Source organism: Pseudonaja textilis, chromosome 2 (assembly GCF_049901715.1).
Source record: "Pseudonaja textilis isolate UNSWEBS1 chromosome 2, rPseTex1.2, whole genome shotgun sequence".
NCBI classification, from domain to species: Eukaryota; Metazoa; Chordata; class Lepidosauria; order Squamata; family Elapidae; genus Pseudonaja; species Pseudonaja textilis.
The window spans coordinates 64,238,025-64,251,402 of record NC_141991.1 but is presented as its reverse complement, the minus strand read 5'-3'; the positions used below and the strand labels follow the sequence as shown (position 1 = coordinate 64,251,402).

The window sequence follows — 13,378 nt, the reverse complement described above, 5'->3', positions numbered from 1 at the left end:
CAGCTCCTCTGTAACCCAGGAAGGAAGAAGTAGATTGGGATTTCCAAAGCATAGAAAGCTATTGAAAATATCCATTTTAACATCCTGTAAACAGTCTAATGGAGGAATAATATAATAATTAGAGCAATCTCTTCAAAACGTATTTTTGAAACAAAGAAACAAAGTTCTGCAGATTGAAAAGTCATTTTTCAATTAAAAAAAGATTCATCCAATTTCTTTTACAGGCTTAAGCCCATGATAAATATTTTTCAGAAGATGCAAATTTTAAAAAAGTAGTTACGAGTATACCTCACATAATAATATTAACTTTGAGTCCAACCACAAATAAGTCAAAAATACTAAGAATGCTTCAAGTACTCTACAAAATATGGTAAGAGTATTGTAGGGTTTATTGAGCATGAGCCTAGGCTTATTTTGTCTCTCCCAAAGCAAAAAACATTTTATTTCTCTGATCTATCATAATGAAGCACTGTTTTTGTATAATTTACAATTGTATCCATTACTGGAAGTTCATAATTACATTGAGAAAGCCTAATCTTTTCTGCCATCTGTCCTGTGACAACTATTTTCTCAATGTCACATACATAAACTGAAATTGAATCTATCTAATATCCATCTAAGGTTCTATCACATGGCTCCTGCACCTCTCTAATCACATTGTTGCATGCTTGGCCAGGAGTGTGTGATATAAGAATATGACAGATAAATAAATGACAGTCATTATTGAAATATGGTACCGAACAATACTTTCTTCACTTAACTGCCTTCAATACGTTTTCAGTTTGTAGTATACATTCCTTAAACATATTAAACTGAGAGTGTATACCAGGAGTCTTCAAACTTGACAGCTTTAAGACTTGTGGATTCAACTCCCAGAATTCTTCCTCCAGTCATGTTAGCTCAGGAATTCTGGGAGTTGAAGTCCATAAGTCTTAAACTTGCCAAGTTTGAAGACCCTTGATGTATACCATGGCTCAGCTTTGGACCAGTTTTAATTGATTTCTTAGTGGAATTAAGAAATAAAGGACTCATAATAGGGTTTTTTTTCTTTTTTCTTGATTTTGCTGAATAACCAAATATGCCATTACTAATTAGATCTCTTTCATCCAAAGAAATAGAAAAGTTCATCAGCAAAATACCCAGCACTGCAAGAAAACAATTACTTGTGGAGCCAAATTACAAACTTGTTTTCTCCCTTCATTTATGTTGCCTAGATTCCTTCATCAAATAGACAGATAAGCAGGAGGTATTTTGAAGAGATGATATAGCACTATACTCTTAATAACAGTCCTCATGTATTATACCCAGTTTTATATACATACATATATGAAATGGGTGGGTGAGTAGAGAGAGGGGGGAGAGAATGAATGAATAAATGAATGAATGAATGAATGAATACTGGTAGTACAAAATATATATAGAAAGCATATATAAATATATGACCTGGTGACATCTTCCTTTGTTTACATTTGACTAGTCTAAATGTCTTTGTTATATTATGCTTGAAATGAAAATCTCTTTTTTTATATAGGAAGTATAAAAAGGTGCTTGGCACAATTAGCCTTAGGGATATTCACTGCTTTGACCACAGGAAGGGATATAAATAGGCTGATTTGTGCCTATCTGGAAAGCACTGGTGAGGAAACAGAGGGTCAGAAATAATTTAAGAGACAGAACCGAATGCCTAGCCAGATTGGGCTCAGTTGTTGGTCGCTATCTGGAGAGCTAAACGAAACAGGCAAACATGAAATTAAAGTTTCTCATGGATTATGCTTCAGGCATTCTAAAAAGGAACTTTACCCCCAAATATGCCAAGTAACAAGTTTGAAGAACTGATCTTATAACTGTTTACTAGGAGTGCATTTCACATTTGTTTGAGTTCTTTAAGAGTTCCCCCTATATCATTTTGTATCATATATTTTTTTTAAATCACAACTCCATGGTGGCTAGAGCTACAGGATAAAAGTAAAAAATGAACTAATTATTACATAGATAACAGTTTAAAATCTGTATGTTAACAGCCTAATTAAGTCAAGTCAATTTCATAATTAACTATTAGCAAGCATGAACCCTTTTGTATTTAACAGCTGTATAAAAACAATTCATATTTATCTTCGTTGTTGCTTTAATAAAATTTCACTGATCAAATATTTGGAATCACTGAGATAATCATACAAGCCAAGATCAGAACAAGCTTTGCACCATCTTCTTGCTATGCTGGAATTAATCCTGGAAATCTTTACAGATTCCTGTCAGCCCTCCCAAGTAAACAAGATAGGAAATATCTCTCCCACAACCACTTTCAACTGTTGTTTAAACAGGAAGTGCTGGTCCTTCTTTATTTTTTCCCTCTGACTGTTAAGCCACTGAAGGCTGGTTGTTTTCTAGGCAGCATTCCTCCCTCTCATCACTCAAGGCCATTCTCGTATTTCATGACAATTCCATTTAAATTTTGAAAAGCAGATTCAAAAGAAGCTAGGATCTTACTCCAGCTAGAAACCAGGAGATAAGTTTCTAAATTGGCTTAAGGTACTATAGCAAAACAATGAAGCAGAAAGAAAAAGCTTTCTACGTGGGCAAAGGGTTCATCCACATTAATGCATTCCCAGACAAACTGGGTCTTTGAAAGATAAACAGTTGAAAATACATTTTGAATTCTGCAGAGAAGTAGTTAATATGAAATGTGCTAAGGGACAACTTTGCTGTTCCTCATGCAGCAACTGATTTTTTTCAAAAAGAAAACAGAATACGGATGACAGGGGTGTTGGCCCGCTACAGGTTTTTTCAACATTTTCATTTCCCAACTAGATGACTTGAGAAGCTATGGGAACACTTATCCAATATCCAACATGCTACAGATGAACTGTGGCCAATTCTGAGGTGATCTTGGTCTCCTCGCTTCTGTGTTCCCTTTACTGGATCATTCTCAGTTCTCTTCACTTACATTCTGATTTCCTCACTATATCAAGGTGTCATTTTGGCCACTCTCCCCACCCCTACCCATTTTATCAGGCAGCTGCATGAAATCTGTTTCTTCTCTCCTTCTCTTGCAGGTAGCAGGGCTGATCTTAAGCAAGGTGCTGGCTAAAATTCCAAAAGTGCCTTCCAGGAAATAAAAACTCCCTAATCTAATGTATTTGCTTCTACTAACACAAAAGAGCCCAACTTAGGAAAGTAAAGGAAGACACACTTAACAGGTATATGAGAAACATCATTGCCACAACCTCACAAAGGGGGAAATATAGCCTTTCTCTGTCTTCAGGCAAAACTTTTCCTAAATGCCATTCTCTTTAGAAAAACAACAAGAGAAGGTAATGTGCAAAATAGAAAACATTTTTCTACATTTCATAAAAATGGAAGTGAATCCCAAAATAATCTAACCCAGCTGCCTGTCCTAAGTAGCTTTATGTATATTTTAGTTGAGAAGTATAAGATATAATGAAAACTGGTCTGCCTTATAATAAACTCTACATATGAAGTTCAGGATAAACTAAATACTACGTCTGGATCCACAACCATGTTAAAGAGTGACTGATTTCAGTTAAATAAAACTAGTAAATAAACAGACTGGAAAGCAAGAAATGAATATATCGATCCACAGAACACTTACCCTTGGAAATCAGTATCAACAAGGAGCTTGACTAAAATTCCTGTCACAGCAACAAGGATTGGATAGTGGTCTACACTTTCCAGTCCTACAGAAGAAAACATAGGTTCCAAGTAAATATTAATACTAATGCAGACTTTCCAAAAGCCTTTTTTATGACTCCTGATGGAGGCACAGATAAGGACAAACTAGAATAGATCCTCAGCAAGTAATACCATTATGTAAGAGTCTCGAATGTAATTATTGGTTGATTCAATTAGGGAATTGTTTTAAATTATCCAGTTATTCTTTAGCTAAACTCCTTTTCCTCTCTGTTTTGAGCCATTTTGGACACACACATTTAAAAAAGATAAAACAATCCTCTCCTCACAAATTTTAACAGGCAAGCAACTATTACTAGAGAGAACACTTCGTTTTTACCAACATCACTACTTGGTGTCTAGCATTACAAAGATACCTGGGAAAAAAACCCTGAAAAACCTGCAAAACAGTGGATGTTTAGAAACTTTTGGAAGCCTGAGGTAAGAATGAGACCTGGCTAGGAGGATGTTGCAAAGTGGCCTCAGTAAGAAGGCCTCAGTAAAAAGGCCAGCAGCCATCTCACACAGTCTGTTCATAGATAAGAAATGAGATATGGGAAGAAGTGGTTATTTGTTGGTGATATGTTACTAAAATTGTTTATGCTTGTGATAAAGGGACAAATTATATCTTCATACACACACACACACACACACACACACACACACACACTTATTTTTCCTTTTTGGTTCTTCTTTTCTATACTTTCTACTTTTTGTTTCTATTAGCTTTTATTTTTTACTTGTAATGTCTAAAAACATTCTTTTTCTTTTCTTTTTCTTACTATATGTCACTTTTTGTTTATAAATACACTGCTCAAAATAATAAAGGGAAGACTTAAACAACACAATGTAACTCCAAGTCAATCACACTTCTAGGAAATCAAACTGTCCACTTAGGTAGCAACACTGATGGACAATCAATTTCACATGCTGTTGTGCAAATGGAAGAGACAACAGGTGGAAAGCATTGGCAGTTAGCAAGACATCCCCAATAAAGGAGTGGTTCTGCAGATGGTGACCGCAGACCATTTCTCCGTTCCTATGCTTTCTGGCTGATGGTTTGGTCACTTTTGAATGCTGGCAGTGCTTCCACTCTAGTGGTAGCATGAGACGGAATCTACAACCCACACAAGTGGCTCAGGTAGCGCAGCTCATCCAGGATGGCACATAAATGCGAGCTGTGGCAAGAAGGTTTGCTGTGTCTGTCAGCGTAGTGTCCAGAGCATGGAGGTGCTACCAGGAGACAGGCCAGTACATCAGGAGATGTGGAGAAGGCCATAGGAGGGCAACAACCCAGCATCAGGGCCGCTACCTCCGCCTTTGTGCAAGGAGGGACAGGAGGAGCACTGCCAGAGCCCTGCAAAATGACCTCCAGCGGGCCACAAATGTGCATGTGGCTGCTCAAACGGTCAGAAACAGACTCCATGATGGTGGTATGAGGGCCCGACATCCATAGGTGGGGGTTGTGCTTACAGCCCAACACTGTGCAGGACGTTTGGCATTTGCCAGAGAACACCAAGATTGGCAAATTTGCCACTGACTCCTTGTGCTCTTCACAGATGAAAGCAGGTTCACACTGAGCACATGTGACAAACGTGACAAGGTCTGGAGACACCGTGGAGAACGTTCTGCTGCCTGCAACATCCTCCAGCATGACCGGTTTGGCAGTGGGTCAGTAATGGTTTGGGGTGGCATTTCTTTAGGGGGACACACAGCCCTCCATGTGCTCGCCAGAGGTAGCCTGACTGCCATTAGGTACCGAGATGAGATCCTCAGATCCCTTGTGAGACCATATGCTGGTGCGGTTGGCCCTGGGTTCCTCCTAACGCACGACAATGCTAGACCTCATGTGGCTGGAGTGTGTCAGCACTTCCTGCAAGACGAAGGCATTGATGCTATGGACTGGCCTGCCCGTTCCCCAGACCTGAATCCAATTGTGCACATCTGGGACATCATGTCTCGCTCCATCCACCAACGCCATGTTGCACCAAAGACTGTCCAGGAGTTGGGGGATGTTTTAGTTCAGGTGTGGGGGGAGATCCCTCAGACCACCATCCGCCACCTCATCAGGAGCATGCCCAGGCATTGTAGGGAGGTCATACAGGCACATGGAGGCCACACACACTACTGAGCCTCATTCTGACTTGCTTTAGGGACATTACATCAAAATTGGATCACCCTGTAGTGTTTTTTTCCACTTTAATTTTGAGTGTAACTCCAAATCCAGACCTCCATGGGTTGCTAAATTTGATTTCCATTGATAATTTTTGTATGAGTTTGTTGTCAGCACATTCAACTATGTAATGAACAAAGTAGTTAATAAGAACATTTCATTCATTCAGATCTAGGATGTCTTATTTTTGTCTTCCCTTTATATTTTTGAGCAGTGTATATAAAAACAGTTTTGCATTCAAATGCACTTATGCACATTCAATAGTATTCCTATTAGCTTTTGGGGCATACCCAATATATCTTTCTTCCCTACGGATTACTTCATATTTTAAAACTCTTGCTATGAGAACAGATCTCTTGGCCTTGAGTAGGCCAGGCACATGGCCATCATCTAATGGCTCTTCTAATGGTTTAGAGCCAAAAGATCTCACATCCTATAGCTGTCACACTGAGAAAACAAGGGAGAGTCAGCATAAAGTCTTTCCTAAGGACTAGATGTTCTCTTTCATTTTCAGATGCACCTCTTGGGTCTTTATATTAATGAACCATGAGAAAGACAGCAAGTATCGTGTAAATTACACTGAGACGACAATCTAAGATAAAAGGTTAGCCTAGAATTACTCCTCATGTAAATTCTCATTTCTTTCCTCAAGGACTGGAAGTGGGAAAACTTCTTGTGAAGACCCCAAAAACGATTAAGACCCTTAGACACATTTTAACAAGCAGCAGGAGAGCCAAGGGGAATATCTTCAGTAAACAAGAATATTACAAATACTCTATGCCAGGTTACATTATCTGCTTATTTAGCCCAATGTTATGTAGCCTGAGCAGAAAAGTTCCACATGATTCTCTAGAGTTAGAGAATTTTTTATCATCTGCTTCCTAAAGCATTTTAATCCTGGGATATCCAAATTACGTATTTTATCACAAATATACAATTTTTCTTTGGAGATGACTGCAAAAAGGAAAAAAAAAAAAGGTAGCTTACCAGGCAGCCGAAGATTCACCACTCTGTCAAACAAGTTCCGCTCAGCTGTTACACGATTTAGCACCTGATTTAATAGCTGCAGGAAAAGGGAAAGAAAAGTGAATGCAGGAATAGAGTTGAGTACTTTCTGCTTGCACACTTTGAACAGCAAAGCTCAGATAATCTCACACTGTGCATATAGTAGAAATGTTGAATTTGGCTAATGGCATGAGCAAGAAATTTAAGGGTGGTTGCTTATTCTTATTCTCTGGCATTTTCAATCTTCAAAAGAGTATTAAAAACTCAGCCCTGGATGTAAAGGCCTGAATGCATCACAGTACTCTGTATTATTTGAATTTAGGTCCTTAAATCATTTTGTTTTTCTTTTTATGGCCCTGTAATCTCTTTTATTGGGGTGGAGTTGGGGCGATTGAATGGAACTGAGCATTTACTGGCCAGATGCCCGTAAGTCCTTTGATGAATATTAACATAATATTAGCAGACACCAACCCTCATAACAGTCCAGAAAATATGTCTAGTTCTTAATGAAACAGTGACAGCAGATCAGAGTCTCCAGCTGTGACAAACTGAAATTATGATCATATCTATGCTCTAGAAATTTCCACTGAAAGAAATCTTTTAGCTCTTTGTTCTTTTGGATAATGGACTTTGGGGATAGCAAATAATAGAATCCAACAAGATCAAGTGTGAAGGACACATTGCCTTGAGTCTCAAAGACCACGCTGTTTTAAAAACCAAAATAATTGCATTGCTTCCAAGAGGTTTCTTTCGTCCTTTTTTTAACTAGTCAGTTTTGGAATGTAAAACACAAGTTGTTTGGGCTGATTTTACTGTATTCAAACTCCAAGGAAACATATCAGAATAGTCTGAATATTTTACATGAACAGTCAAACCCATGTGTGCATGACAAAGCAATTTGTATCATTATCATCAATATGACAAAGCAATTTTCCAGAGATATTTGGAAAAGGAGGCTGTACAAACATATCCCAGTTTATTTGTATGCCTTTTGTTTCCTGTAAACATCATTGCCATCTACCCTATATCTTCATGTTGAATATATGGATCTGGAAATATTTATATATGCTCTTATATTTGGCAAGAAGGATGATTTACTGATGTATTTCGATCTAAAGGCCTTAAGTAAATATAAGAAGGCATTATAGCACCTGAAAGAAAAAAACAGGGAGAAAGAGATTGGGATGACTTATCAGAGATTTAAAGATATAGTACAATGTGGTTTGTGCTGCATTTAAATGTGTGTATATCTTTTCTCTGATAAAGGAGAATATGTGTAGCTCAGGATTGTAATGTGGGCTCCTTGGTGTCCTGTGAGCTTGGTTGTTTTCTTGCAGATGTATTATTACTCAAACTAGATAACATAATCAGTGCTAGTCTTAGCTATTCTGATGATGTTACCCAGGGGTGGGATGCTACCAGTTCTGCCCGGCTCTATAGAACCGGTAGCTCTGAAGAGCAGCAGACACAGAACCGGTTCTGTGCCTGCTGCTGTTTGGCCCACCCGGGCTGCTACTTGACCTTTATTTCCCGCTTTTTCAACCTCAGCTGCTTTGCACGGTACAGCTGAGGTTGAAAAAGCAGTAAAGAAGTGCTTTTTCGAATGCTGCGCACCCGTGTGCAATGCTTATCAGCTGTCCCAGTGGCACAGCTTATGGTGTATTACATGCGCACACAAAACGTAATTACCGAACCGGTAGTAACACCGGTTGAATCCCACCCCTGATGTTACCTAGTTTGGGTAATGAAGCATCTGCAAGAAAGCGACCAAGTTCACAGAGCACCATGAACCCCTTATTTCTCTCTCTCTTTTATTCTAAATAGAATCAAATAAGAAGTGTAAAAGTAAGATATTTATCTTGCCCGCAACAAATTACAATGGCTGCAAAAAATAATTTTATTGGGGAAAGGAAGAAATCCTGTAGTCCTACATATCCTCCAGTCTGTTAATAACCAGCGAGACAACTTTTTAGGAGGTAATTCAGAAGCGAAATTGTGAAGGTGACATAAATTGGCCATTACTATTAGTATGTTTCTGAATTATGTATATGTGCCAGGAAGTATTTGATATTCCACAGAAAAAAAAATACCTGTGCAAGTCTCCTGAGTAATAGTTCTGAAGAAGGCCGATTCCAATCCAAAAAGATCTCTGGAGCTAGAGTGACAGTCATTTCCAAGACCCTGAGAAGGCTCACTGACAAATCGAAGCAAGTTGCACACACTTTCAATTGGCGACTATCTACAAAGTTTCTTTCTAGGCGTTCGGCAGCTTGTTGGATCTATCCAGACAAGAGGACGCAACTTAATGGGGATGGAAGAAATGGGAAACACAGAACAAATAACCACATCTAGAAAGGTTGAACTATTTTGATTCAGCTAGTAATCAGCAAAAATAACACATGGAACATTTTAGGTACCCCAGGTATAAATTAAACAAAATCTGAACATTTAAAGCAAGGCTGATGTTTGTTGTTCCCTTTCATACCTCTCTACGGCCCCTGTGTGTCATATCCCGCGGATCTTTCTCATACAAACCCAAACTATCTATTTTTTGCACAACTAATCTGCAAATTGGCTCAATCCCTGCATTCCTAAGAACTTGTGCTGATTTTGCTATCTGCTAACAAAGGACAAATGCATTCATTATCCAGTATCTTATTACTTGTTTGGAATTATATTTATGCTGGACCATAGACTCACCTCTTGAATCATGCCAATAAACTCTGAGAAGGCCCAGTTTAATTGGTTAAGGACACTATTGAGGAAACTAGGTGCCATTTCTTGGTCACTACGCAACAGATCCGCCATGTGTCGCTGCAGCAAGGTGGATGGACATGGCTCTGGAAGAAAATAGCAGATAAAAAAAAGGCCTCATTGTGAGAAAGTGCTGGAAAACATTAGCCTACAATCGCACATTTGGGGAAGAGCTAGAACACATTTGGCATTCACAGGTGTGTATCTTGCACTATAAGCAGTTTCATTTTGTTTCTTATTTTCTTCATTTTTCTCTTTACTTATTTAATAGTAAATATTTCTATTAAATCTTTTTATAGTTTTAATAGTTAAAACTTTTAACAATTTTCCAATGGACAATGGAAAAAGCAGAAGAAAAGAAAAAAGAGCTAACAAGAGCAAATTATATGTACCAGCAACTTAATCTAGGGAGCCAAAAACCTGCTTTTTTTCTGACTTCTATGCCTTTCTCTTCACCTTCCTACTCCTATTCAAGCAGAACTGTTTTGATGTCTAGAAACAAATTTTAATGCAAGAACGTTGTTTGTCTGTGAAATGGTGATGAGATTTGTTGCCGACCACAGATCTGTAGTTCTGACTTGCTACTTGAGAAATATTTCTCTGGAGAGTTACACGGCAGTGTTGCTTGGAGAGTCTGTCTCCCTTCTCAAATGAATTAGTATCTCAACTGACCCAGCATAAATCCCATTCTCAACTTCTTAATGATGAGCCATCCTCGGTCACTGCAGGTTTTCGGTATGCAGAGAAGGCTAAAACTTACATAATGCCCTTGAAGCAAATCTTGAGGGATATTTTTTACCTCTTTGATTTAAAGGGGAAAGTCCAAGCTGGAAGCATTCATGTTGTCTCAAAATGTGGTGTCTAAATGAAGCTTGGGCTATCAGTATGTTCCGTTGTTCTTAATGTCCCCCAACTTCATAAGTTCAGTTTTTGTGTATTTTTAAGTAGGTTTGGACAATGAGTACACGGGGAGTATAAACTTGCATGGAAATGGATAAAGCCTTTAAGTAATAGGCTTGTGCCACTTTTCTTATCTGGTGGAGTATTCCATTGAAAAGCTTCACTTCTCCCCTTCCTCCATTCCCAGGGTCCCCCTAGGTCATGCACTAAGCTGGCTAAAACTTTAGTTTTCTGTTGTAGGTCTTCATCGCAGAAGATTATACATTGTGGTAAGGTCACATTATGGAATAATATAAATTGTAATTATAAACAAACATGTAAGTGTTTAACTGTTGTTGTTTTTTAAAGGAAAGGATGTCAGAAATCTAGGGGGAAATCCAGTCTATTCATGGATCCTGACATCAACCCTACAAACACTGCACATTGAAAGGCTGTTAGGATCCATGAAGCAGAGCTGATAAAGCAACTGAAAAAGAATTTCAAGGGATTGCTTCTACATTACTCTTCTCTCCTTGCAGTGTTAGAAAACTTAAAAGGCAAGCAAAAATGGATTCAAAACATACACATGCTAATGGTCAACTTTGATAAGAGAGACACTTGCTTGGCAGCTGAAGGAAGATTTTACAGTTCTATGCTTCTCTTTCTATTTTCCAAACATTTTTCTGCAGGTTTTAGAAATATAAGGAAAGAAAACCAGCACTGAGGAAACATTCTTTATTACAAAGTATAATGATGTATGACGTTTCCCCATGTTTAAAGGCAATTTAGTAATGATATTTCTTCTAAATAAAATGCAGCATTCATATTTTGCTGTTATTATTGTTATTATTGCCACTCCTCCAGAGGTTCAAGGTACACAAACACTACTCCTGTCTTTAACTTTATTTCCACACTTAGCCATAAAGTAAGTTGCTTTAGAAATAATGAGTGGCTCAAAAAAAAAATCAGTTAGTTTCTATGGCTAAATTTGAATCTTGATCTCTCCACAATCTATCAGAGTTCAGATTCAGGTTGGTGCAATCACCCCCTCCCCCACTCTTAAGTAAATGTTACTCACAAAATGCTGCACATTAGGACATTGCCTACTTGCAGTTCAACTGAAAGTACATCACTGTGACAGGAACTTTTTAAAACTGTCCCAGCAATTCCCAGTTCCAAAATTCAGAGAGGTTGAAAGAACTACCTAATAAAGAACTATGAGAGACAGAATGAATTAAGTGCACAAGTACTAAGCACATAATTTTACCAGCATGTCTCTTGGGTGATATTTTTCTTGACATAGGACTAGATGATCTGTTGTAAAAGCTATCAAAAAGGTCCTAGCAGGAAATGTACATAAACTGTCCCTCAATAAATAAATTTGTGATCAAAAGATTGACAAATCCAAGAAAATGTTAATCAATGTTGTGCTTTGAAGAAGTGAGAATACTTTAGAAGCACATGAGCAATTCTACCAGGCAGAAAGATCTGAAGGTTTTCAAATACAGAAATTCCATACCAAGATAAGAGCCAGAGAACACCTGACCTTTTGCAGTTGCCTATATCCTCTTTTTCCTTGCACATAAGAAAGACTTTGGGGAGATGGAGATGGCTCATTCCCTTTGGGGCTAAATTAGGCCATCTCCTTTCAATTAATTTGGTATTAATTATTCAATACTGTATACCTCAAAATAGCAGAGAGAAGTATCAGTAGCATGAGGATCTAATGGCCTGCCGTTGATCTTTTAGAGCCTCCCTGAGAAACAAATACCAAACTGTCAGAACTTGCCAGCAACAAGAGAAGAAGAAAAAATGTACCATGGCCCAGAAGGTTTCACAAGCTCATGGCAGGGATAGCGCATCACAATAGCCTCAGCAAAGCCCACTAAGCTGCATATCTGAGTCAGAACTGGACATGACTTTGATGGGAAAAACTATATCTTCTGGTCTTTCCCGTTCTGTCTTTGCTGGAGGAGAATTTTAAGAAAAAAAAGGGGGCAGGGAAGAATAAAAATGAGGAGGACAGTAAATGGCATGGTTATAAGAAGAATGTGCAATGATTAGCACACGGGTAACAGCCACGTATGCTTGCTATGCACTCAGAAACTGCCCTCCAGTTAAAAGCATGTATATTCATCCAACTTGATGCATATATGATGTCATCACCATAAACATTAAAGCAACTTTTAAGGCCATCATTCAGGGCATCCAATCACATTGCCTTACCCTCCTACTCTAGTTTCCCCAAGGCTGAGCCTCTTTTACAACTTGCCTAAAGCAAAGGAAAGAGAAGACAGATTTTGCTAATGGACCCTTTTACCATTGAAAAAAATAACAGGAAATTTAGTCTGAATATTAGCAAGAAATAACTCCTAGGTCCAAGAAATAAAGAAATTATAATATACAGGTGAACTTTTTTTAGAAAGAGTAATTGGATATTACTGCTGCCACTTTTTCTGGCAAGATAAATAATTTTTAACCTTTCTTTATATGATTTCTCTGAATGATTGTAAGAAGCATTATGCCTCAGATACTGTACATATAGGACAGAAATCATTACTCTTTTCATTAACTCAAATACTCTTATCAGGTGCACAGATGGGTTTTATATGTTCAGAGTTGGAAACAGCCATTTAGCATTAAGTCAGTCCCTTCCCAGTACAATTTGAGGGAGTGAAGTTGGGTTGCTCTCTGGAAAAGCACTGCAGACAGGCAGAAACTTTCTCCAGCCCACTTCCCTTATACAGTTTATACATTCATGCATAGCTTTATTCCCAAGCATCCATGCTGGTGTTGCAGTTGCCTGTGACAATTGGCATTTTCAAGAATGCGCTGGTGTCCAGAGGCAGCCTCACCCCACCCAGGTTCTTAGCTTAGAAA

The 13,378-nt window shown here is 38.3% G+C and overlaps 1 protein-coding gene across 2 annotated transcripts in view; it reads right to left on the bottom strand.

Annotated features, from left to right (window-relative positions):
* Nucleotides 1-13,378, bottom strand: part of RNF123 (ring finger protein 123) — a 102,452-nt gene that overhangs the window by 40,888 nt on the left and 48,186 nt on the right. For both annotated transcript variants that reach the window (XM_026725839.2, XM_087924115.1), the window contains exons 32-35: nucleotides 9,566-9,705; nucleotides 8,956-9,144; nucleotides 6,848-6,923; nucleotides 3,611-3,695 (exon numbers count right to left, since the gene is read on the bottom strand). In XM_026725839.2, coding sequence (XP_026581624.2) covers nucleotides 3,611-3,695; nucleotides 6,848-6,923; nucleotides 8,956-9,144; nucleotides 9,566-9,705 — 490 coding nt within the window. The remainder of the gene's footprint in view (nucleotides 1-3,610; nucleotides 3,696-6,847; nucleotides 6,924-8,955; nucleotides 9,145-9,565; nucleotides 9,706-13,378) is intronic.